General features: G+C 39.4%; 1 protein-coding gene across 2 annotated transcripts in view; it reads left to right on the forward strand.

Annotated features, from left to right (window-relative positions):
- ANO10 (anoctamin 10) overlaps positions 1-26,598 on the forward strand; it is a 228,020-nt gene that overhangs the window by 44,144 nt on the left and 157,278 nt on the right. For both annotated transcript variants that reach the window (XM_082664639.1, XM_082664640.1), the window contains exons 10-11: positions 5,576-5,767; positions 13,234-13,362. In XM_082664639.1, coding sequence (XP_082520765.1) covers positions 5,576-5,767; positions 13,234-13,362 — 321 coding nt within the window. The remainder of the gene's footprint in view (positions 1-5,575; positions 5,768-13,233; positions 13,363-26,598) is intronic.

Here is a 26,598-nt window from a genome sequence, read left to right on the forward strand (position 1 = left end):
ACTTGCAGCTATTGGGGTAGATTGTCTTGTTTAATGTGTTTTTTAGTATGTGATTGTTTACTTTGTTAAAATTGCATTTTTTTTTCCTTCTTGCTGTTGGATTACGTCCCTGGTTTGCTGAATTGACTGACCCCAAAGTGCTCAGAAGTGTGAAAGTACTGATAGAATTACCATGTAAATTCTACACTCTGAACCCGCTTGTGAGATGGGAACACAGAATGGGGGGGAGGGGCTCCCTGGGTGCTGGATGCTAAAAAGGCCAGGAAGACCTTTGCGTGGCTTCTGGAGGCTGCACCTGCTACATCTGAGAGAAACTGTCTACACATCTCTGCAGAGGCTCACCCTTTTATTTCATGAGCTGAAACAACACAATTTTGAAAGCTGAGCATAGGCTATCAGGATTTCTTAAGATCAAATTGGGATAAAAATGGCTTGATTGCTAAGAGTTTCACTGTTGATTTCTTCACTCTTCAGAGAAGTAAATCGATGCCATATTGCTGGGCATATTTAAAAATCACATCCGTATGCTGCAGCACACATAAGGACATTCTTTCTGGAGCCAAATGCAACCAAAGAGTTGTTTAGAAACTGCTCACCACTGAACCCCCAGCTGAGCGTCAACCTGCCAGCTCCCAAAGCACATGTGTTTGGCATTGCTCTTTGGCAGGCCTTGCAAACAGCCAGTGAAGCTCACTCAAAACCCCTGGGTTCACACTTCATCCAAATACCCAGAGCGTCTGGAAGAAGCACTTCCTGCCATCCCCAGTACTCTGTAATTATGTTTGAGTGTTTTCTATTTTAGTAAAATATAAAATAAAAAAGGAAACCAACTAGAAGTAGAATCTGACTTAAACTAAAGCTCTCAGCTACTGAGCCTAATATGCCTATCTCGGTGCAAGACTGACTCTGAGATGCAGTAATGCTAATTATAATTATTAATTTAAAATATTCATGTTGCTTTAAAATATGATGATGAATAGTCTTCTTAAACTGAAACTGTTGTTGCATGTGCACTGGCTGATCATGAGAGCGCCTGAGGATGCTGGAAGTGGGTGCCTGTGGCTCCCTCACCCAATCACTGCACCACATAGAGTGCTGCCCAGCCCCTCTTGGATCAGGATGTGAGCAGCAGGCCGTTGGGTCCAGTCAAGGAGTTACTCAGGTGACAAGTCACAGTCACCAATGACCAGGCATCCCATTTCAATGCAGGCGCCTTTTTCCAGTTATTAAAGATCACGAAGGAACTCACCTCTTACCGTTTATATCTCTTACCTACAAATCAAGGGTATGTAATGACTTTTGCTCCTTTCTTCCTTTGGACTAAACCTTTTAAAGCACATCAGAAAGGTTTTTAAATATAGTTTCAGAGGGATTTCGTCATGCTTTCCTGGTTTCCCCCTTTTCTTCTGTGGACTCCTTTTTCTTTTTTGCCTCTTTGATGTGTCTGCTACTTCCACTAGGGCTATTCTGGGGAGCTTCCTTGTTACTAACAGCTTTTTTTTTTTAACTTCTTTAAAAAGTTGAGGTAATAATTCACATACCATAAAATTAACCATTTAAAAATGTACAATTTAGAGGATTTTAGTAAATTCACAAGGTGGTACAATCATCACCACTATCTAATTCCAGAACATTTTCATCATCGACCCCCAAACTCCCCATACCCAGTAGCAGTAACATCTTCCCCTAGTCTGGCAATCACTAATCTACATTCTGTGGATTTACCTGTTCTCTGCATTTCATATAAATGAAATCATATAATAGGTGGCCTTTTGTGTCCGGCTTCTTTCTCTAAGCATAATGCTTTTAACGTTCATTCACGCTGTACCATGTGCCAGTACCCCATTCCTTTTTTTGTGGTTGAATAATATTCCATTGTATGGATACACTACGTATTGTGTATCCATTAATCAGCTGGTAGACATTTTGATTGTTTCCACTTTTTGGCTATTATGAATAATGCTATTGTGAACATTTTTGTACAAGTTTTTGTATGAACACATGTTGCCATATGCTAGGTCGTATGTTAGCTCAACGTTTAACTTTAAGGAACTGCCAGACTGTTTTCAAAAGTGGTGGTGATTCTGTATTCCAACTAGCCACGAGTGGGGTCCCATTTTTTCCCACAGCCTCACTTTTTTTTTTTTTTAAATGATAGCTATCCTAGTAGGTGTAAAGTAGTATTTCATTGTGGGTTTACTTTGGATTTTCCTAATGCCTAAATATATTGTTCATCTTTTCATGTGATTTTTGGCCGTTTGTATCTCTTCTTTGGGGAAATATATATTCACATTCTTTGCCCATTTTTAAATTGGGTCATCTGCCCTTTTGTTATTGAGTTGCAAGAGTTCTTCATGTGTTCTGAATATAAATTTCTTATCAGATATATGATTTGCAAATATTTCTTCCCATTCTGTTGTTTATCTTTTTACTTTCTTGATGGTGTCCTTTGATCCACAAAAGTTTTAAATTTTGGTGACGTCCAATTTCTCTCTTTTTTGTAACTTGTGCCTTTGGTGTCGTGTCTGAGAAACCATTGCTTAATCCAAGGTCAGGAAGATTTACTACTCTATGATTTGTTGAGTGCTTTTATCATGAAAGGGTGTTGTACTTTGTTTTTCCTGTGTCTATTGAGATAATTAAATATATTTATACATGCATACATGTATACCAATAAAACTGTTAATGTGGTGTATCACATTGACTAATATTTATATGTTGAACCAATCTTACAATCCTGGGGTAAATCCCACTTGATCACAGTGTAAAATCCTTTTACTCTGCTGCTGGGTCCACCTTGCTAGTATTTTGTTGAGGATTTTTATATCTTTATTCAGGGATGTTGGTCTGTATTTTTCTTATGAAGTCTTTGGTTTTGCTATTGAGGTTGTACTGGCTACACAGAATGAGTTGGGAAGTGTTTCTTCCTCTTGTTCTTTTTGGAAGACTTTGAAGAATTAGTATTAATTCTTCTTCTAGTGTTTGAGAGAATTCACAGGTGAACTGTCTGGGCCTGGGTTTTTTTTTGTGCAAAGTTTTTGATTGCTAACTCAATCTTTTTACTTGTTTTAGGTCTGTTTAGATGTTCTGTTTCTTCTCGAGTCACTTTTGATAGTTTGTGTCATTCTAAGAATTTACCCATTTCATCAAGGTTATTTAATGTTATTTTTGGCATATAATTGTTGTCATGTCCCAGGTCTCGAGTGAGTCCCTGGGGCAGGCTGCCAAGTAAGGGTCCTTGGCTTCACACAGGAAAGAATTCAAGAGGGAGCCATAGTAAACTGAAAGCAGGTTTATTTAGAGAGATATACACGCCATAGACAGGAGTGTAGGCTGTCTCAGAAGGCAAGAGCAGCCCTGAGTTGTGGTGATGGTTCGTTCTCATGGGCTGGGAAGTTTCATGGGCTAATGAGTGGGAGGAATGTTGTAGCTATCTTGGAGAAGCAGCAGGGATTTCCAGGAGTTGGGGCACTGCCCACTTTTTGGCCTTTTATGGGCGGCCTTGGAACTGTCATGGCACCTGTGGGCGTGTTGTTTAGCATATGCTAATGCATTACAGTGAGTGTATAATGAGGCTCAAGGTCTACGGAAGTTGACTTTTCCACCATCTTGGGCCTAGTAGGTTCTAACCAGTTTTTGTCGTATCCTGCTCTTAATGGTTGTATCAGTCTTTTAATGGTTTCACCCTGCCCCTTCCTTTCTGTCTCAAATTGTTCATAATTCTTCTTACTTATAATTCTTCCCCTTCCCCTTACTGACTTAAAGGTCAATAGTAATGTCCCTTCTTTCATTCCTGATTTTAGTAATTTGAGTCTTTCTTTGTTTCTTGCACAGTTTAGGTAACCGTTTGTCATTTTTCGTTGATCTCAATCATTTCAAAAAACCGAATTCTGGTTTTATTGCTCTTCTTTGTTTTTCTATTCTCTATTTTATTTATTTCACTCTAATCTTTATTATTTATTTCCTTCTGCTTGCTTTAGGTTTAGATTACTCTTCTTTTTCCGGTTTCTTAAGATGAAAATTTCAGTTTTTTTAAGATCTTTCTTCTTTTTTAACAAAGGCATTTACAGCCATAAATTTCCCTGTGAGCACTGCTTTCACTGTATCTTATTAAGTTTTGGTATGTTTCATTCACCTCAAAGTATTTACTAATTTTTCTTGTGATTTCTTCTTTAACTCATTGTTTTTTTTAGGAGTGTGTTGCTCAATTTTCACATAGTATGTGAATTTCCGAAATTTCCTTCTGTTAATTGATTTCCAGTTTTATTCCATTGTGGTCAGAGAAGATACTTTGTATGATTTTTAAGCCTTTTAAATTTGTTGAGAAGTGTTTTATGGCCTAACATGTTATCTATCCTGGAAAATGTTCCATGTACACTTGAGAAGAATGAGTGTTCTGCTCTTGGATTGAGTGTTTTATACATGTCTGTTAGGTCTTTGTTATTGTGTTAGGGCATGCCTTCAATACTAAGCCAGGAAGTTTAAAATTCTGCCCTAGCGTTCACTTCCTGCTTGTGCAGAGCTTCAGGGTTAGTCAGAGGTGAGATCTTAGACCTTTCTCAGATCTTTCCTAAGCTTATGTGTGATCTTCTGCATGTGCCTCATCTTCTCAATTCCCAGTAAAATGTGGGAGCTTTGCAAACCCCCTGTGGATATCTCATTCTTCAGCCTTTTCTTTTGGGCTCCCTGGCTAGTCTGTTGTTTGCCCCAGCTGCTACCCTTTACCTCAAGCAGACTGATGTTAAAGCATTCAATTAACATCCCTGGGGGAGGAGCCTTTAGCGCTGGGAAGACTCTGTGCAGTTAAATAGAGACAAGCCTTTTGAGTGGGGTCTTCTAGAGCCAGGTCAGATAATGATGTCCCTTTGGGAATGAGGCTTTCAAAGATCTGTGTCCCCACTCTCCTCGCTCTGGCACAGGAACGCATGCTATTATTTTTCGAGGCTGCTGCAGAACTCGGGAGCAGGATATGAAACTAGAGTAAGTTAAAATGCCACAAGGTTGAGCTGTTATTCTTGACTAAATTCTGCCCCGAATGCTGCAAGCCTTTAGTTAATTTCCAGAGTACTGAAAAAGTTGCTTTTGACAAATTTTGTCATTTGTTGTTTGCTTTTATGGAGATGTAAACTTCTGGAGGTTCTTACTCTGCCAGTTTCGCTGGCATCACCACCATCAGTTTTTTAATGGAGGATCAGGGGCTGAGATGCTGGGGTACCCATGATGTGAAGGGACCATCATGTAAGATTTCTAATGATCCTGGATCATTTCTTTTTACTTGGTCAAGAGCAAACTTCTTTAGCTTTGCTGTTATTTACCTTAGGGGGAGAAAGGTAATAATCCAGTGATTCGACATGATATGAGCAGCTAAATCATTTTTTTATTCTGCATTTCAGAGACTTTAATATAAAATTGTCTTTGAATTTAAGTAAATTCTGTTGTTGAGAAGAAGGAATTGGGAGAAACTCTGAGTTTTTTTTTTTGGTTAGATGCTCATGCCTTGCATAGTATTGCAAAAGACTGTTCTTATTAAGTGATATTAAAACAATGCCTGTTTTCTTCTTTTTTACATTTTCAGGGCACCTTTGATGACTACTTGGAGTTATTCCTGCAGTTTGGTTATGTGAGCCTTTTCTCCTGTGTTTACCCACTGGCAGCTGCCTTCGCCGTGCTAAATAATCTCACTGAAGTTAATTCAGACGCCTTAAAAATGTGCAGGGTCTTCAAACGCCCATTCTCAGAACCTTCAGCCAGTATTGGTGTATGGCAGGTAATTATCTGATAAAAAATTATTTCTTTAAAAACAAAATGAGGTATTGTGATTAAAAGAAAAAAGCTCTATGGAGAGATTTGGGAAAACTGGATTTTATCCTTGCCATGCCACAAACTAGCTGTGTAACTTCAGGTGGTCATTAACTTTCTCCGGGCCATGCTTTTCTTGTTTTTAAAGTTGGGGGCGGGGATGAGCTACAATCTCCATGACTCCTTTCAGCTGTGAAACTTTGACAGTTTTCTTGGAGAGTAGTCAGCTGGGCCTCAGCCACTGGTACTAATGAGGCCCTCCCCACTGCAGTGTCAGTAGAAATCACTGACACTGGACTTCTACTGGGGAGCCTGGACTTCCACTCCTACCTGGCAGTAATGAGATTCCCTTTCAGATCCCTGCTAGGGTGGTCTCAGAGGAAGCCCAGTGGAGAGTCAAGACTTTTAATACCATCCAAGAGGCCACATGAGTGCACAAAGGAGGGACTTGTACCCCTCCATCAAAGGAGGTATTAGTGGTAGTCTAGTGGGAAGCCAGAACTCTTGCCCCTCTCCAGCAATAATGACCCCACTCCCCACCTTGGGTGTCAGTGGTGTCCAGGTGGAGAACCTGGACTTCTGCCTCTACCTGCTAGTGACAAGATATTGTCCCCTGCTGGAGTGGTATCAGAGGAACCAACTAAAACAAAAGGTTATACAAAATCTGGAGTCTTATAACACCTAAAGTATCAAGGTTTTTATTAAAAAATCACTCATTATACCAAGAACCAGGATGATACCAAACTGAATGAAAAAAATGGCAATCAGCAGATGCCACCACCAGGATGACACACACGTGTTGGAAATACTGGACAAAGATCTTAAAGCAGTCACGATAAGAATGCTTCAACAAGCAATTACAAACACACCTAGGACAGATGAAAAAATAGAATTAGAACGTCTCAGCAAAGAAATAGACACAAAGGAGAATCAAATGGACATTTTAGAAGTTGAAAATATAATAAACAAAAAGCTCAGTGAATGGGTGCAATAGCAGAATGGAAGGGATAGAGGAAAGAAGCAGGAGCTGGAAAATAGAAAAATAGAAATTACCTGATCTGAACAACAGAGAGAAAATAGACTGAAGAAGTAAATATAGCCTCAGAGACCTGTGTGACTATAAACAACAACAACAAAATCTAACATTCCTGTTATTGGAGTCCAAGAAGGAAAGGAGAAAGAAGGAAGGGCTGAAAAGGCACTTGAAGTAATAATGGCCAAAACTTTTCAAACTTGGCAAGAGACCTAAAACTATAGGTTCAAGAAGCCAAGTGAACCCCAAACAAAGAAGTTCATGCCGAAACACATCATAATTAAACATCTGAAAACTAAAGACAAGGAAAAATATTCTTGAAAGCACTGAGAGAAATGACCTCTTACCTATAGGGGAAAAACAATTAGAATGACAACCAGTTTCTCATCAGAAATCATGAAGGCCAGAAGAAAGTGGCACAATATTTTCCAAGGCTAAAAAATACTGTCAATACAGAATCCTATATTCAGAGAAAATATCCTTTGGGAAGGAAGGGGAAATCAAGACACTCTCAAATGAAGGAAAAGTAAGAGAATTTTTTGCTAGCAGACCTATCCTAAAAGAATGACTAAAAGTTCTGTAAACTGAGGAAATGATAAAGGGACAATGTCAGGAAGCAAAAACATGGTAAACAAAAACACAAGTAAAAACAATATATTTTCCTTTTACTCCTGAGTCTTTAGAGTTATGTTTGACAGTTGAAACCAAAAAATACAGCACTATTTAATGGTTCTAAGTATATGTAGGAAAAATATTATGACAATTATATTATAAATGGGGAGTGGTAAAGGAAGGTAAGATTTCTGTATTTTACTCAAACTAAATGATACAAGTAGACTGAATGTATACATATATATACACACACATATAAAATATAGTATATATATTTGTGTGTGTATGTCTATATATAGAACAACCTCTAAAAAGCTATATTGTTTAAAAGATACACTCAAAAACATAGTTAAATCAAAATGTAGTAAAAAAAAATGTTGAGGTAACCTACAGTAAGACAAGGAGAAGAAAACAGAGAAATGAAAACACAGAAAATGAAGAAATGGCAGACTTAAGTCGATATTTTGATTAACTGTAAAGGGTCTAAAGACATGAGTTAAAGACAAAGATTGACATAATGGATTAAAATGCATAACTCAACTATATGCCATCTACAAGAGACCCAATTTAAACATTAAGCAGGCTGAAAGTAAAAGGATAGAAAAAATATATGTGGAAAAATTAATTGTAAGGAAGCAGGAGTGGCTATATGAATATCATATAGAGTAGACTTCTGAGCAAAGAAACTTACCAGAAAGGAACATTCTTTGATGCTAAAAGGGTCAAATTACCAAGACGATGTAGAAATCTTATATATTCAGCAAACAACAAGGTTGTAAAATATGTGAACTAAAAACATAGAACTAAAAGGAGAAATAGATAAATCCACAATTACAGTTAGAGACTTCAACATCCGTTTCTCAACAATTGACAGAATGCTGGATAAAAAATCATCAAGGTTATTGATGAACTCAACAACACCATCAAATTATGAATCTAATCCATATTATAGAACATTCTACTCAACAGTAGAATATACTGTCACCTTCAACTTGATAAGGAGCATCTATTTAAAAAAACTTAAAGCTAACGCCATACTTATTAGTGAAAGATTGAATGCTTTCTTTCTAAGATTAAGAACAATGCAAGAATGTCCACCGTCACTACTTTTACTGAATATAGTACTAGAAATTCTAACTAGCATAGTAAGGCCAATGATATCTCCAATTTACCCACTAGCTGACCACAGGTACATGAGCAAGCCCAGTCAAGGTCAGCTAGACCAGAAAAATTGCATAGGTGAGCACAGCCTAAATTGTCTACCTGCAGAATCATGAGCTAAGTAAATGGTTGTTGTTTTAAGCCAGAGAGTTTGGGATGGTTTGTTACACAGCAATAGCTAACTAATGTAGGAAGACTCAGTATTCTAAATATATCAGTTCTCCATTAATTTACAAATTAATTAATCTACAAATGAGCTTATAAATGTAGCACTATCCTAATGGAAGTTTTTCTTTTAACTAGGGAAACTTATTGTCAAGTTCACAGGGAAAAATAAATGAAATAGAATAGCAAGAAAACTCTAAAGAATAAGGGCAGGGACACTCCTTCCTACATATTAAAGCTTGTTATATAACCTCAGTTGTTAAAGTAGTGTAATGCTGGTGCATCATTAGACAATCAAACCAATGGAGCAGGATTAAAAGTTCAGAAATTCAGTATATGATATAGGTGAAATGTCAGTTCAGTGGAGAAAATTATTGACCGTCCACCAATAGTTTTGGGATAATTAAGTCTCCAAAGTGTGTGTGTCAAGGGGTAGTTTGCTCTTCAGAAGTTAAGAGGAAAAACGGCAAGACACAGAATGGGAGAAAATGTTGACAATACATTTGTCTGCCAAAGAATTTGTATTCAGATTATATGAAGGACTCACCAACTCAATAATAATGCAATTAAATGAAAACATGGACAAAATATTTGAAGAAATGCTTCACTAAAGCATATATACAAATGGCCAATGAGCTCATGAAAATATTTAGAATTAGCTACCAGGGAAATGCACATGAAAACCACAATGCAATAGCACTGTATACCTGTTTTAAAATTAAGAAGAGATGATGCCAAGTGTTGGCAGTGAGGTATATAATAACTGGAACTCTCATACATTGCTGATAAGGATGTACTATAATGGTCACAAAACTAGAATGCAGTTTGTAAAAAAAGTTCAACATATAGCTACCATGCCACCCAGCACTTCTGCTCTTAGAAATCCAGGGGAAATGAAAGAATATGTCCATACAAAGACTGCACAGGAGTGTCCATAGTAACTTTATTCACAGTAGTCCAAAACTGGGAACAACCCAACTTGCTGTCAATAGGTAAATGGGTAAAAAAAATAATTATGGTATATTCATAAAATGGAGCACTACTCGGCAGTAAAAAAGGAATAAATTACTGATAACATACAACGTCAAAATCTGTATGCTGCTAAACCAAGATGGTGGAGGAGTAGGAGGACTTGGAGTTCATCTCTTTTCACAAATGCATCACAAATACATCTACAGATGGAACGATTCTCACAGAACACTGGCTGAACACTAGCAGAAGACCTTGGACACTAGAAAGGACAAGAAAGATCCCCACATAACTGGGTAGGACAAAAGAAAGAAGGGAAAAAGAAGAGGAGAGGAAGCAGGATGGGATCTGCGCACTTGGGGAGGAGCTGAAGCAGAGGAGAGGTTCCTGTATCTGGAGAAGCCCCCTCACCGACGAGGAAATTAGTTGGGACAGAAGGAGATCATCTGAGGCTCTCAGAGGAGCATGAAACGGCTGGTCTGTGGCAGACAGAACAGAGTAAGATCTACACAGATTGTCCGTGCCACAGCCCTGTGCATCCCAGACTGGGACGTGAGTCCACCAGTGCACACGGGGGCTGAGAGCTGGAACGTGGGGATTGGAGAACAAACCCAGGGGGAGGACTGCTGTTGGCTGCGAGGAGACAGCCAGAGGGGATGGGAGAGAGGTAATCCACAACTGGGAATGCTTGTGGAGGAAACCCAGACTGCCATAGAAGCAAGGCGCCACTGTTAAGTGACGCGCAGGGGGTGGAACCACCATTGAAGCCTCTCTCTCCCCATGCGCTGGCCCCCTGCCCCACCAAGTGCTAGGAAAAGCCCCCACCAGAGCGGACCTTCTCATGCCTGCTGCCAGGTGCTAGGAAAAGACCCCACCAGGGCTGACCTTCTTGAACCAGCTGCCAGGTGCTAGGAAAGGCTCCCACTAGGGCCAGATCTCTCACACCCATGGCTGCCAGCTTTCCCATACACTTGTCGCCGGCAGGGCCCCTGCAAACCAGGCAGCTGTGCCACCTCCACGTCCTGTCCTCACCGGGGCAGACATGAGTGCTCCAGGGCGGTCTCAGGAGCAGACCCCTGTGGATGGCCCATGTGCAGAGGTGGGGCTAAAAGCACAGATGAGCCCCAGGGGCGGGGCGACTAAGGAAGAGGAACAAAAACCTTTCCATGCAGCTGCACAAACCGCAGATTAAATCCCTGCAATTGGCTTGGTAAACCCTGTGTCTGGAATATCTGAATGGACGAGTGTTCCCATAACTGAAATCAGTCTAGCTCTAGTTGCTGTGGACTTTGGGGACTAGTACGCATGGGAGTTGGGCCAGGTCAGAGTCTGAGCTGCCCCCACAGTGCCCACAGAGGGACCAGAGACTGACTTAGGGATTTTGGAGGGCCTCCTGGGGAGGTGAAGGTTGGCTGTGACTCACAGTGGGGAGAAGGACACTGACAGCTGAGACCCCAGGAAAATATAATTATTACTCTTTTTTTATGTTTTGTTCCTTTCTTCTGTTTTTTAAATTTGTTTTTACTTTTTATTTAGTGTAAAAATTTTTAAATATATTTTTAATTCTTTTATATTTCTATTTCTGTGTTACTTTTTTGCTGTTCTGTTTTTTCCTTGTTTTTTTTCTTTCCTTTGTTCTATTTGTTCTTATCTTTTTTATAATTTTTTTTCTCATTTTTGTGTCCTGTTTTCTTTGCTTTTTCCTTCAGTTTGCATTCTGCTTTTTGTCACTAATATATAGTGACAAAAAAACAGATCAGTGTTTGCTTGGGGCCAGGTATAAAGTGAGGGGTGGTTTGCTTGGGGCCAGGAATCTTCTGGCGAAAATGGAAATATCCTATTTGTGATGGTGGTTTCACTGGTAAATAGACTTATCAAAAGTTAATGAAGTGTATACCATAAATGAGTACAATTTATTTTATGTAAATCGTAACTCAGTATAGGTGATATTTAAAAACCCAAAAGCTTAGTTAGAAATGTATTAAAAATGCAGGAAGCCAGACACTGTCATGTGCTGCCAATGGGAAAGTGAACTGGTCAACCCTGGGGAGTTCAGCTTGGTCTTATCTATCAAAATTATGAACACAGTGGCACCTTTGACTCAACTAGTCCACTTTCAGGAACTTATCCCACTTCCACACTTCTTAAATGACATGTTTGCAAGTTTACTAGTTGTAGCATTATTTGTAATAGCAAGCAATAAGGAAATGGTTAAATTAACCTTGGTACATTGATGCAATGAAATACTTAAGCAGTTGTGACTTCAGTCTTTCGTTGCGACTTAAGAATGAGGGAGATCTTTGAGTACTGACACGGAATATCCTCCAAGACATTTTAAGTGACAAAAGCAAGGGGCTTGACAATGTGTATTATGCTGAGAAAAGAGTAAGAAAGTATATGTTCAGGTTTGCTTATATTTACTTGCATACAGTGTCTGGAAAGATACATAAGAAATTAATAATAGTGATTATCTTATGGGGAGAACAGGAGGTGACGAGGGGGAGAAAGGGGACAAGGAGACTCTTCCCTATACACTGATAACATTTTATTTTTGAACTAATTTATAATAAATCAATAAATAGAAATTTAAAGCTATTTTAAGATAAAGTCCTGAGTAGATTTTTTGTAAAGAAAACTGGAAAAATAAGAAGATTACACAAAGGATTTCTAAAATATTATAAGATGGTAGATATTCTTCCTGGGACAAGATTTTATTAAGTTTGGATCCAATCGTGTTTTGTTTTGCTTCTATATTTCTAATAGTTAATTGTATTTCTTAGAATTAGACATTGTTATTAAGTAGTGATCACCAAGTGCTGTACATAAAAAGAAAGAAAGAAAGAGACAAAGAGGGAAAGAAAAGAAAGAACGATGGTCACAATGTTTCCATAGTCCATACTCAGTAATACACACCAGTTTCCTTCATGGGACCCTGGTTCAATCTACTTAGTAGGTCTCAGTGGGGCCTGGCATCTGTATTTTTCTGAAGTCCTACAGGTGATTCAGTAAATGCCGCTAGGAAGGGATCATTATCGCTGGTGCTTTGGGTATGGCTGAACCAGATATGGTATGTGGTCTGTCAAAGTAGAAGGACCGTTTCACGAAATGAATTCTATTTGAAATCATACCTAACTGTTTTTGAATGTGAAACATTCTCTCTGGCGGCCCTAGTTTAGATTCCCTTTAGCTATGCATAGAGTCAAGTAACTTTAATAGTGTATTTTTCTTGGATGTGTTCCCAATTCAGGTCCCTGGCCACCTCCATTTGGGAAGATAGACATACTGTTTGGGATATTCAACCCAAAAGTAACTGAAATACCTCTAACAGTATGGCTTTTTTGAGCTAACGAAAATCATGGCATTATAGAGAAAAAGTTGTACATGTCCTTGGAATGTTTAGAACTAAGGAAAGACTTTAGATAATACGAAAAAGGATGAGGAAATATGGAAGCAGTCCTTATGGTCTTTAATTTCACATTTTCTTTTTCTTTCAGTTGGCTTTTGAAACAATGAGTGTTATATCTGTGGTCACTAACTGTGCTCTGATTGGAATGTCACCACAAGTGAATGCACTCTTTCCAGAGTCAAAAGCCGACCTCATTTTGATCGTAGTAGCAGTGGAGGTAAGTGAACATTTAGACCTGTTTTAAATAGTCTCTACATCAGATGCCTGTGTTATTCTAAGGCAGTGATGTCCCTGGCTGTCAGTGATGGGCAGTTTAGCGACATGCATTTACTGGTAAGAAGGCAAAGTGGCTCAGGTAATAGGAACACATGAGGATCCAGGCTGTCCATTCCTGGTTATTGACTACTACAAAAAAGTCACCGTGGTGCTAACAGGACTGATTTTTCCAGCCTTTGTGCTGGCCTGTCTAGCGTTGGGGACATAAATCCTATTTGAAATAGAATTCTGTAGATCTAATGGGGTTTTTTTCAGTCTGTTTGAGGGTGAGGGAATCTGTCACTTCCACTTTCTAAAGCAGATAAATCCTAAGAAATGCTTTTTGATCATGACTTAAGTCTCATTTGCAATAGGTGTGGGATTCATTGCAAAACACTCTGAAACTCCAAAATGTAACGTGTAGGAAGACTCATAATTTCACGTACCAAGTACAAGTAGGCTGTCTGTGTACTTTTTAGATATTTGTCTTGTTTATCATGTTTCTGAATACAGATTACCATAACATCTTGAAAATTAAGCACTAACCAGTTTGCAAATGGAAGAATTTGCAGGAATTTTTTTGTTGCTAGTGATTATAGTTGTCAGGAATATTGTGATCGTTCATTTTTAGATACTCAAAAAATAGAGCAGTAGTGGAGATTTATCAAAGTAGAATTTAGTAGGATCATAGAGCAGTGATTCTGGACTTAGGGCTGACCGTAAGAAATGGAATTGTGAACTTGTACATTTCTAATGGTGGCTGAAGAAATATATTCTCCTTTGCTCTGTTTGCTCTTTTAGTGTATTTGATAGGAATCTGTGTTCATGATAGAAGCTGTACGTAGAGTATGCAGTTTGGAGAATGATTTTAGACAGCAGCAACTAGGAAGGGAAAGAATGGCTTTGCAGATAAAAGTAGGTCTGTTTTGAATTTTGTGAGTTGAACAGGATTTTGGAGAGCGATTTGCAAGGCAATTTATTACCTGTGGCAGTAAGAGAACAAAACAGAGGTACCTTAGACAGGGGATGGCCAGCTGGCCAGGCTCACAGTGCATCTTCTTGATTTATTAAGATATGGCCCTTAACTTTGCAGATCTTGGAAGTTGTCTTTGCCAGCACATCCAGAGCTAATAAGGCTTTGTGGCTGACTTACACTTAATCATGAGACTCACAGGGGACTGACCAGAATACCAGGTAGTTAATCTACCATAAGGAGACTTTTCCAGTGCTTATAACCGTAGGTGTTAAAGTAGAAGTGGAGGGTTTCCTTGGTGGTGCAGTGGTTAAGAATCCGCCTGCCAGTGCAGGGGACACCGGTTTGAGCCCTGGTCCGGGAAGATCCCACATGCCGCGGAGCAGCTAAGCCTGTGCGCCACAACTACTGAGCCTGTGCTTTAGAGCCCGCAAGCCACAATTACTGAGCCTGTGCTTTAGAGCCTGCACGCCACAGCTACTGAAGCCCATGCGCCTAGAGCCTGTGCTCCGCAACAAGAGAAGCCATCGCAATGAGAAGCCCACACATTGCAACGAAGAGTAGCCCCCGCTCACTGCAACTGGAGAAAGCCCGGGCTCAGCAGCGAAGACGCAATGCAGCCAAAAATAAATAAATTAAATAAATAAATTTAAAAAAATAAATAAAAAAGTAGAAGTGGAATTGGTTGTTAGAAGATTTCTTGGTAAATTTAGAAGCAGAGCAGGAGGAGTGTAATAGTCTTGAGGAGACGCAGGATACCTGAAAACCATTCCTTCCTTCAAACAGAGCAGAGCGCTTTCATGAGCCGGATCTTGGTGTCCATCGCCAACTTCTGAGCAATGCTGGATGATTTCAGTACTGCCCACTTCTTGATTTTGTCTTCACTTTCTCTAGACTTTTGGCTGGCCCAGTCTTCCTGAATATTCCCATTAATTAGACCACTGTCTTCTTTTGTATTGGTGATCTCTTAATCAGATAGCCACACCCTGCTTCTTAATTAATGTGGGAGATTTCCTGGCCCATAAGACTGTCCTGTAAATGGCTAACCTCAAGTGTTGCAGACTGATTTTGCTGGTCTAATCCTCATGTATTCACTTAGTCTGCAAGTTTTAACGTGTACTTTGTTGTTCCCCTGAGCTAACCCTTATGCCTCCTCTTACATTTTTAGTCTCTTCATGTAGTATTAAAGTAACTGTTTTACTGTCATTATCTAAACTGGTTCCTTAGAGTACAACAGAAATAAGCCTCTATTTAAAAATCTTGTGAGGAGAAACCTTAGGGTTTTTTTTTTTTAAATTTTATTTATTTTTTTGGTTGCCTTGGGTCTTCGTTGCTGCGCGCAGGCTTTCTCTAGCTGCGATGAGTGGGGTCTACTCTTTGTTGCAGAGCGCAGGCTTCTCATTGTGGTGGCTTCTCTTGTTGTGGAGCACAGGCTCTAGGCGTGTGGGTTTCAGTAGTTGTGGCATGTGGGCTCAGTAGTTGTGGCACGCGGGCTCAGTAGTTGTGGCTCACGGGCTCTAGAGCGCAGGCTTAGTAGTTGTGGCACACGGGCTTAGTTGCTCCACGGCATGTGGGATCTTCCCTGACCAGGGCTCAAACCCCTGTCCCCTGCATTGGCAGGCAGATTCTTAACCACTGTGCCACCAGGGAAGTCCCAGGATTTTTTTTAATTAAAAAGAAAATTTTAGATTTTTTTTAAAAGCTTGATTGAGTATGCAATGTAAAATTGAATAAAAGACAAAACGATCATTATTTTATGTTGGTAACTCAGTGTCATGTTACAACTTTTGTGTATTTACTGCCATCTAGTGTTTCCTTTAAAAACTCATGAGACTTCAACACTACTTTTATTTGTATAATAGTTGCAGAAATTTATTACAGACTGACCAAGAGAATAGCCTACCAGTATGTGAAACCATATGATAGAATCATATGAAATGCCATTTTCTGGGTTAAAAATAGTCAAATATTGGGAATTTCATAAAATTCAGCCCACAGCATTGTCAGTATCTAAATAATTTCTCTTAAATAATCATCATTATCTTCACTTCTGAGACAAATTTAGCTCACTTCTTTGATGTCATTTCAAGGAAAGGATCACTATGTTAAATGCAGAATTACACAAAGATCTCCATTTCCTAAAAGATAGAAATGGCCTAAAATCCTCTAAATATCAAATGTTTGATAATCTTTCATTTTAGCGTTAAATGCATTCACAGTTTTCTTCTAATTTTACACTTGGCAAGACGCAGCAAACATATTGAATGCTAACAATTCACCTACTAAATGCTGTTCTTTTTCTAGGGTGAAAATGAATTAACTCACCTAGAAGTTGCACTGCATTTCTGATGGTTAGGTTCTGGTGACCAGCAAGCCAGTCTGCACCATGCATGTTTAATTGGTAGTTTTAAAAATATCACTGAATTGCAGTTTATTTTACAAAAGAACGTAAGTTAGGTAATTTTCTGTCTAGTGCTGCTCAGAAACAGTTGATTCTCATCTCTTAGTAATGACTAAAGGTGTCTTCTGAGAGTGGACTGAACCTTTAGGGTTCTTTTGTGCCCTGACTCACAGGCTTTATTTTCCTATTTAAAAAAAATTTTGTTTCATACTTAAAGAAAAGTTGCAAGCATAATACAGATAATCCCTATATATCCCTTTATTAGGAGTCACTAATTTTGAACATTCTGCCGTATATGTGCTTGCTCTCTGTCTCTTGATTGATTTACCTCTGTATTTGTATGTACATATAGATATTTCAAACTATCGAGATTCTATTTCTGTACTGCCTCTTAATGCACTGTGGCCCTGGGCCAGTCACCTTGTCTTGTAAGCTCGTCTCCTTGACTGCGTATTGAGCCCAGTGCAGCATCCTTTCCAGGGATGCTCTGAGGAGTGTAGTAGAAATGGCACACGCGTAACCCTAATCACAAGTGTCTGGCGTGGAGCAGGTGCTGAACAAATTGCAGGTCTTGTTATCACTCTTACAAGGCAAGATACTGTACATGTAAAATGCCAAACACAGAGCTGGGCACTTGGTCAAGGTGCAGTGGACGTGAGCAGCAGTTCTAACCATCTCTGCAATGGCAGAATGAAGCTTTTGTTATCTTTATTATCATTCTATCATCATTTGTTAAGCAGGCAGTATAGCAGCATGGTAGTAGCTTGGGGTGTCAGAGTCAGGAGGTAGATGAATTAGAATTTCAGCTCTTCCCCTTAATCTCTGCACACCCTGGTTTCCTTAGATGTAAAATGAGAGCACTGGTATTGTACACAAGAAGTGATGTAACCAGGTCTGACACAGAGGAGGAGGTGAAAAAGTGATGACTTCACAGTACCGCCGTTGTTAATGAGTTAATCCTTTAGCAGTTGACTCATGTCTCCATCAGCTCATTCATGCATTTCCATGGGCTTGGTTCTTCATAATAACACTGAATTGGTTTTGTTTGTGCTGAAGTTTCTTACTTAAGTATTAATTGCCTTCTCTTAGGTGCCTGTTTCCATCCCGTGATATGATTCCATTTTTCTTCTCTCTTCCTGGTCTTGTTCCCACATCTGAATTCAGCCCTCCCTCCCACCCATCCATCACGCATCAAGTCTTGCTGATTCTGACTTCTGAATATCTGTTGAGTTTCTCTTCCCTGTTACCATTGGCATGGTTTGAGTTTAGGCTCTCACCATTTCTCATCTAGACTTATTTTTTAACAGCTTTTGGAGCTATAAGTCACATAACCATACAGTTCACTCATTTCAGATATGCATTCCACGCCTCTTACCTGGACTTTTACAGCAGATCCTCACCAGCCATCTGGTTTTCATGCTTTCCCTCCCCTGCTTCGTGCTCTCTACTTCTGGAGTGGTTATTCTAAAATGAAATTCTGATCACATTTCTCCTCTGCTTACAGAAGAAATGCCCAAGTTAAATATCAGGTTCTTTATAACCTCCTTTTCCCCTTCACCTCCCCTGCTGCCCCATCTCACCCTTGGACATGCCGGAGCCCTTCCTACAAGTTGCTATTAGCATTTACTAAAACTGTACGGCAGTCATGTATGTCTTCCACCAGACTGAGCTTCCTGAGAGCAGGGGCAAGGACAAGCACGTAATAATACTCAATAACTGAGAAGTGGCCATTGAATTACTTTAACTCTTCGTTTTCAAGTGATTAAGCAATCGCTTGTTAAATGTTAATGAATGAATGAGTCACATATAGTTGTTTTTTTTCTTCAGTGAACATACAGTTAGTGCTAGCTATTTGAGAATTAACTTCAACTTCTTAAATAAAGATTCTGCTCTACCTTTGGGAAGTACGCTAACAAAACCCCTATGGCAAAATATGAAAAGTATGTTATTTATAAGAAAAGGTGAACTGAATTAGGCAGTATGGTAACGTGATTAAGAACATGGGCACTGGATTCAAATCCTGATTCCAGTTTGACAGGCTATGTGTCTTTGAACGACGTTGAACAATTCAGTACAATTGGTATGCAGATACTGAATAAGTGCACGTGGTATGCTTACCACAGTGCTTGGCAACATGAAGTATTCAGTATTTGTTAGTAATTGTTGTTGTCTCAGAAAAAAAGATCTGTTCTCCTAAAAGTCTCTTCACCTGGTTGAAAGGTCTGATTAAATTCAGAGATTTCAATTTAAAAACTTGCCTAGGAAGGAACCCACAACCAACTCTTCACCTTCTCCACTTCCCAGTGTGGGACCATGTGTTGGGTTCCTAAGAAGGTAAATAAGGTTTTTGACCTTTGGATTAGGGTACTTGGGATGGAATTATTGAACTGGGTATTTTCCTTCTTCCTTTTGCTTCATCAATTCCTGTGATAATCTCGGTAATTTTCTCATCTTTCTATGGGCTGCCCCCCTCTTCGGTTTGATGAAACATTGCTCTGTGTTCTCTTAATGGTGTGGGAATAATTAAAGACAGTCAAGGTAAATTCTTTCATTGGATATGTATTCATTGGGTGCTTACAATATGCCGGGCATTACCAAGATACAGCCCTGGCTTTAGAAGTGCTCACAGAGAGAATCCTCTGAGAGAGAAATCACAGTGCAGTAGAAGGCCTCTTTCCTAACCTTCCCCAGCTCTCTCCATCCCCTCCTGACAGAGTTCTGACTGGCATAGACTCTCCCAGCTTGCTGGGTGGGAGCCATGGGCAAGATGTCCACTCGCTGAGTTAAGTGCTTACCAAGAAGCACTTTGTTCCCAAATCTGTTTATGTGTGGTATTCTCGTTACTGTGATTGGCATAATTTAATTAAATGGAATGAAAACTGATGAAATGTGTGTGCTAAAATAGAGAAAGCCGTCATTTCCGTGAAAACCTTTGGAAAGACTCCATAAAGACAAATTACTATCAGATGGATAAAGATGAGTCAATTATAAAAGATTAGGGAAAATCATAAAAAATATGGGCAGCTTCCAGATTCTGTTTTTATATTGCTTCACAAGTGTCTTTAAATTTTCACTCTTTGTTAAAGAAAACAAACCTGGGAATCTTTGACATTGTATCATGGGTGTTATTTATGCCTAGAAGACAGTGAGAAGCTCCATCACTGGATCCTACTCAAAGGAAAGGCCTTGGCTCCACATTAAAAGATTTGCAAATAAATGTATACATTTAAATGTTTGTTAAAATAAAATATTAAAGATAGGCATTTTTTTTAATGGGTCCTCATTTTAGCTAACTTTTTTGGTTAACTGAGGAATTACTGACCCAGGTGAGCTGCCTAAAGGAGCTTCTGTCCTCGGGGAATAGGGGATTAGGGGCCTGGCTTTTTTTATTTTTATTTTTTTTTGCGGTACGCAGGCCTCTCACTGTTGGGGCCCCTCCCGTTGCGGAGCACAGGCTCCGGACGCGCAGGCTCAGCGGCCATGGCTCACGGGCCCAGCCGGTCCGCGGCACGTGAGATCTTCCCGGACCAGGGCATGAATCCGTGTCCCCTGCATCGGCAGGCGGACTCTCAACCACTGCGCCACCAGGGAAGCCCAGGGGCCTGGCTTTTAAGTTTGTCAATTAACGGGAAATATTGGTTTGTTGAAGGACCCAGTGCCCTTCAAAGTGATGATTAGTATATAATCTGTTTAAATGTGACTTTGTTGATATCCGAGTTTTGCAAATTACTCTACATTCTTTTTTTTTTTTTTTTCTTACTCTGCATTCTTTTAAGGTGATAACAGTGGTTATAACCTGTTTCTTATCCTGGAAAGTTTAGGAAAAGGCAGGTCTCTGAAAGAGATCAGTTTATACTCGGAATGAAGTTGTTTTCAGATAAGAATTTTGGAAGCATTAAGAATTAGAAAGCTTGACAGTTTCTCTACACTCTTAAGTTATAATTTCTACCTTATTTAAAGTAAAATTGCAGAACATCCTGTATATCCATATTCAAACGTAAATACACCAGATATCCACAAAGAAAATGACTTGGGTTATTCGTCTTTGAGGACTGTCACTCAGGTCTCCTCCCAGTTGGCGCTTTCAAAGCCTCCTGTCAAGTACCTGCTCCCTCTGATATCTCCTATTACATCCTAGCCTGGGCCCCGCCTTCAGCCACAGACCTGCTAAGTGCACTGGCTTCCACTCGAACTTACCTGCTGACTGCCTCTTTGCATGACATTGAACTTCCCTTTCTGATACATAAACCAGTTCACAGTCAAACTTGCCTCCTTTCTCTGCTTTTCTCTTTTATTCCTTTGGAGAATGGGAGATAAGAAAGCATTTTGGTTTCATTTTTTTTTCCTAAGATGGAAAGCAAGTTGTGCTTCAGAAAATTGAGAGTAGACTTTAAGAACATAAGAAATCTCCACTCTTTATAGTATTGGATGGGATGTTGAGAAGTACCAATCCAAGGGGAATACATTTGGGGAGGCCTTGTATGGCAGGGGACCTCTTTTGAAGGAAGAGTGGGACATTGGGGCAGCTCCAGAGGGAGGAGTGACTTGGGAATGGTGTGGTCACAGGCCATGTGGGTTTGCTTAGGGAGAGTGAAGAGCATGAATTGGGGTATAGGGGTAATGGGTGGGGAAATGGGTGGAGGGCTTAGAGCTCATGAGGAAAACTTTACATTGCATGTACATTTCATTGTAAAGTGGTCCGTTTCAACATGCTCAGAGGCAGGACTGCAATATTCATTTCCCCTCATTAATGTCAACTCTACTTGGCTATTCCCAGTGATACATGAAAATGAATAGCTTGAAGATTGAATCTACCCTATCTCCCCTCCTTTCCTTACTAGGGAGTAGGTGCCGCATGTGGGTATGAGGAGGTTGAAGTGGGTTTATGCCTGAGGAGGCAGACCCTGCGGGTGTAGACAGCATTGGCTGTCCTCTGCCCTGGGCCACACCTGCGCCCTCCTGTGTCTCAGTGGTCTTAGTAGCCGCCAGGTTTCTCTGCTCTTTCCACAAGGGTCCAAAAGCTGGAGTCTGCCACGACCTCTTTTCCATTGTCCTCCAATCCACCTTGTCTTTTTGGTTCCTGCAGTCCTGTTGGTTAGGTCCCAGTTCTTTATGCCTGCCAATCCTTATAGTTTATTTCTTCTGCCAGAAATACAAAACTGTCAGAATAGTTGTTCTTAAGGACCTGTTCTTTCAGCTTTCCATCTGTGCTTTCATATAACTTGTTTTATTTCCGTTTAACATGCTGTTTCTGGGTTGCTGGTCTACACTGGAAAGACAAAGAAGAAAAATTACACTCTTGCCCTCTAAGGAGACCTCAACTCACAGGCAGAGCATTTCAGTAGTCATTTTTGATGCCTATCTTCTTGCTTTTCCCCTCAATTAAAACAGTGCCTTTAAATCCATGTTTCTCAGCATCTGGACCCTGCTTAATCACCCCTCTCCTTTAGGAAAGTTCTCCCGCATTAGCAGTACCCAAATCCAAAATGTTGTGTTTGTCCTCTAGGTTGAATCTCACTTCAAGAAACCCTTCACTGTTTTTTTTACACTGTAATTCTGTATCAAAGATTGAACCAGGTTTGAATATCATTTTTTAGTGCCATAGATTTTGATGTATTAATTGGATTTGGTGAAATGGTATCAATTTGACCAGTTAACGATTTTTCTAGTTATTTTTATATGTCATAATTACTCTTTTATTTTGTCGTTATTTCTGTTTTCCTTCTTCCACGCCCCTCCCACTTTAGTCTGTAGCCTAAAATGTTCAAAGGGGCTTTAGTGTCTTTTGTAGTCCCCCAAGGGGCTGTGTTCTAAAGACCGTTAAACTAGAAATCGCGTGAGAGTGTTTTTGCAGACTCCAAGGTGCTTATAAATGTAAGATGTTAATATTACTACTGTAATTTCTTCCTAGGTCATAAAATGTGTTCCCAATCCCATTATGTTATAAATGTTACTAAAAGTGGACTATTTTCAAAGATGTTAAGAATCATGAAAGAAAGGGAGAGAAAGATTTTAAATGTTGATTACTTTGTAAGAAAACGTCTTTTTATCTTACATATTTTAGTTGAAAGCCCTTCTCTTCCAATTGAAAGAATGTAAATGCCATGTTTTACACACACATTCATACATACATATATATAGATATATACATATATGTGTGTGTGTGTATTTTTTTAATAAGATATGCCTGTTCTGAGCCTGAAGATCAAGTTTCTCCTCTGGCAGCTTGAGCACAAGGTGGAGGATGAGCTGCAGAAAACGTAAAGACATGATTATCCCCATGCTTCTGTCAGTGGGCCCTAGCTGGGACCATTTCTGCATGTGCACTAAGATTGTAGTGCTTCCATTATCCTTTCTAGTTCAGCACTTCACGGGAAAACTAATTGGCACCATCTGTGCTAATAATTAAATCTGTGATGTGGTCACTGGTGCACAAGGAATTCAGGTTGAGGGAGTGTTTCACAGCAGAAAGGTGGTGGGATTGGAGCAGAAAAAGAATATAATTTATTAATAGTCTTTCATGATGAGTTGTAGAAAAGGAACCACAAGGAAAAAGAGCAGCTGTCTTTTGGGTCAGTGATATCCTTCCACTGAGGTTTTAGGAAGGATGGAGGAGCAGGACTATGGAGAGAGCTCATTGCAGTGTCTTCTTTTTGCTCTTACATCTGTCCTGTAGATTTTTGTCATCTGCATCCAGTCTAAATTCAAGCACTGCAGTTTACTGAGGGTGGTTGTCAGGGAGTTAGCAGTAAGGTGAATGACTACGAAGGTACAGCACAAGGGCATTTTTTGGAGTGACAGAATTGTTCTTTATCCTGATTACGGTGATAGTTCCACAGCTAAGTGCATTTGGTAAAACTTAAAGAGCTGTACACCAAAAGGAGTGATTTTTACTCCATGTAAATGAAAAAGTAAAATTTTAAAAGTATAAAAATTTATTGAAAAACATGCTTTGGAAAATCTTTTGTCTCTGCCTCAGAATATGTTCACGATGAAAGAAGTATTTTTTCCCCAAAAGTAATAAAGAAACAACCTAATACCAATTAATCTAAAATTTGATTTTACATAGCAAGTGGCTGTTTTCAAACTCCAAATAAGATTTCATAATTGAATTTTTAGAGATAGTGCTAAAAGGATTAAGAGAAGTAGGCTTCTTTGGCTTTTCCTTTTTGAGCCCTCATAACTTTGTCTCAACATAAAAGGAGCTGCTCATCTTGAGTATATTTTTTGCTGATGAGAGGAAATTAATGAGGTGAGCCACAGTTCTCAGACATTGGAGAATTCACTGGTCATGCTAAGAACAAAAAGCATCAGCTGTTTTTATATTTTATTGTATTCAGACTGTTTTCTGAATGTGGGTCATGCAAAAAAAATGCAAACAATTATGTGGAAAGTAATATGCACTGCTCTTAAGCCTTTTAAAGGCACAAGGTATTCTTCCTGTGCTTCTAGAATCAGCAGGATTGGAGGACAAATAAGAAGCAGCACAGTAGGAACAAGTAAATGAGGGATGAAGATTGATGTCAGTTAGTGGAATCATTAAAAACCATAAAGTTTGTACTTGGTAATTTTTTTTCTCTGCCATCTATTTTCTTTTCTTTTCTATTCTATACATAGTATCAATAGTGTATGTATGTCAATCCTACCTCCCAGGTCATCGCACACCCCCTTTCCCCCTCTGTTTCCATACGTTTGTTCTCCATATCTGTGACTATTTCTGCTTTGTAAGTAAGATCATCTACAACAATTTTTTCAGATTCCACATATATGTATTAATATATGATATTTATTTTTCTGACTTACTTCACTCTGTATGACAGTCTCTAGGTCTGTCCACGTCTCTACAAATGACCCAATTTCGTTCCTTTGTATGGCTGAGTAATATTCCATTGTATATATGTACCACATGTTCTTTATCCATTCCTCTGTTGATGGACATTTAGGTTGTTTCCATGTCCTGGCTATTGTAAACAGTGCTGCAGTGAACATTGGGGTGCATGTGTCTTTTTCAGTTATGGTTTTCTTTGGATATATGCCCAGTAGTGGGATTGCTGGGTCACATGTAAGTTCTATTTTTAGTTTTTAAGGAACCACCATACTATTCATAGTGGCAGTATCAATTTACATTCCCAGCAAAAGTACAAGAGGGTTCACTTTTCTCCACACCAGCATTTATTGTTTGTAGATTTTGTGATGCTGGCCATTCTGACTGGTGTGAGGTGATACGTCATTGTAGTTTTGATGTGCATTCCTCTGATAATTAGTGATGTTGAGCATCTTTTCATGTGTTTGTTGGCCATCTGCATGCCTTCTTTAGAGAAATGTCTGTTTAGGTCTTCCACCCATTTTTTTTTTTTTTTTTTTACGGTACGCGGGCCTCTCACTGCTGTGGCCTCTCCCGTTGTGGAGCACAAGCTCCGGACGCACAGGCTCAGCGGCCACGGCTCACGGGCACAGCCGCTCCGCGGCATGTGGGATCCTCCCGGACCGGGGCACGAACCCGTGTCCCCTGCATCGGCAGGCGGACTCTCAACCACTGCGCCACCAGGGAAGCCCCCACCCATTTTTTGATTGGGTTGTTTGTTTTTTTGATATTAAGCTGCATGAGCTGTATATTTTGCAGATTAATCTTCTGTCACTTGCTTCGTTTGCAAATATTTTCTCCCATTCTCAGTTTTATAGTGTCTGGCCTTAGGTCTTGAATCCATTTTGAGTTTATTTTTGTGTACGGTGTTAGGCAGTATTCTAATTTCATTCTTTTGCATGTAGCTGTCCAGTTTTCCCAGCACCATTTATTGAAGAGGCTGTCTTTGCTCCATTGTATATTCTGGAGTCCTTTGTCATAGATAAGGTGACCATAGTGTGCGTGGGTTTATCTATGGGCTTTCTATCCTGTTCCATTCATCTATATTCCTGTTTTTGTGCCAATACCATACTCTCTTGATTACTGTAGCCCTGTAGTAGAGTCTGAAGTCAGGGAGCCTGATTCCTCCAGCTCTGTTTTTTTTTTTCCTCAAGATTGCTTTTACTATTTGAGGTCTTTTGTGTTTCCATACAAATTGTAAAATTTTTTGTTCTAGTTCTGTGAATAATGCCATTGGTAATTTGATAGGGATTGCATTGAATCTGTAGATTGCTTTGGGTAGTATAATCATTTTCACAATATTGATTCTTCCAATCCAAGAACACGGTATATCTGTCCATCTGTTTGTGTCCTCTTTGATTTCTTTCATCAGTATCTTATAGCTTTCTGCGTACAGGTCTTTTGCCTCCTTAGGTAGATTTATTCCTAGGTATTTTATTCTTTTTCTTGCAATGGTAAATGGGATTGTTTCCTTTATTTCTCTTTCTGATCTTTCATTGTTAGTGTATAGGAATGCAAGAGATTTCTGTGTATTAATTTTGTACCCTGCTACTTTACCAAATTCATTGATTTGCTCTAGTAGTTTTCTGGTGGCATCTTTAGGACTTTCTATGTACAGTATCACATCATCTGCAAACAGTGACAGTTTTACTTCTTCTTTGCCATTTTGGACTCCTTTTATTTCTTTTTCTTTGATTGCCAGAGCTAGGACTTCCAAAACTATGTTGAATAATAGTGGTGAGAGTAGGCACTCTCGTCTTGTTCCTGACTTTAGAGGAAATGCTTTCACTTTTTCACCATTGAGAATAATGTTTCCTGTGGGTTTGTCATATATGGCCTTTATTATGTTGAGGTAGGTTGCCTCTGTGCCCACTTTCTGGAGAGTTTTTATCATAAATGGGTGTTGAATTTTGTCAAAAGCTTTTTCTGCATCTATTGAGATGATCATATGGTTTTTATT

This window comes from Grampus griseus (assembly GCF_964374135.1).
Source record: "Grampus griseus genome assembly, chromosome: 10".
In the NCBI taxonomy this organism is placed as follows: Eukaryota; Metazoa; Chordata; class Mammalia; order Artiodactyla; family Delphinidae; genus Grampus; species Grampus griseus.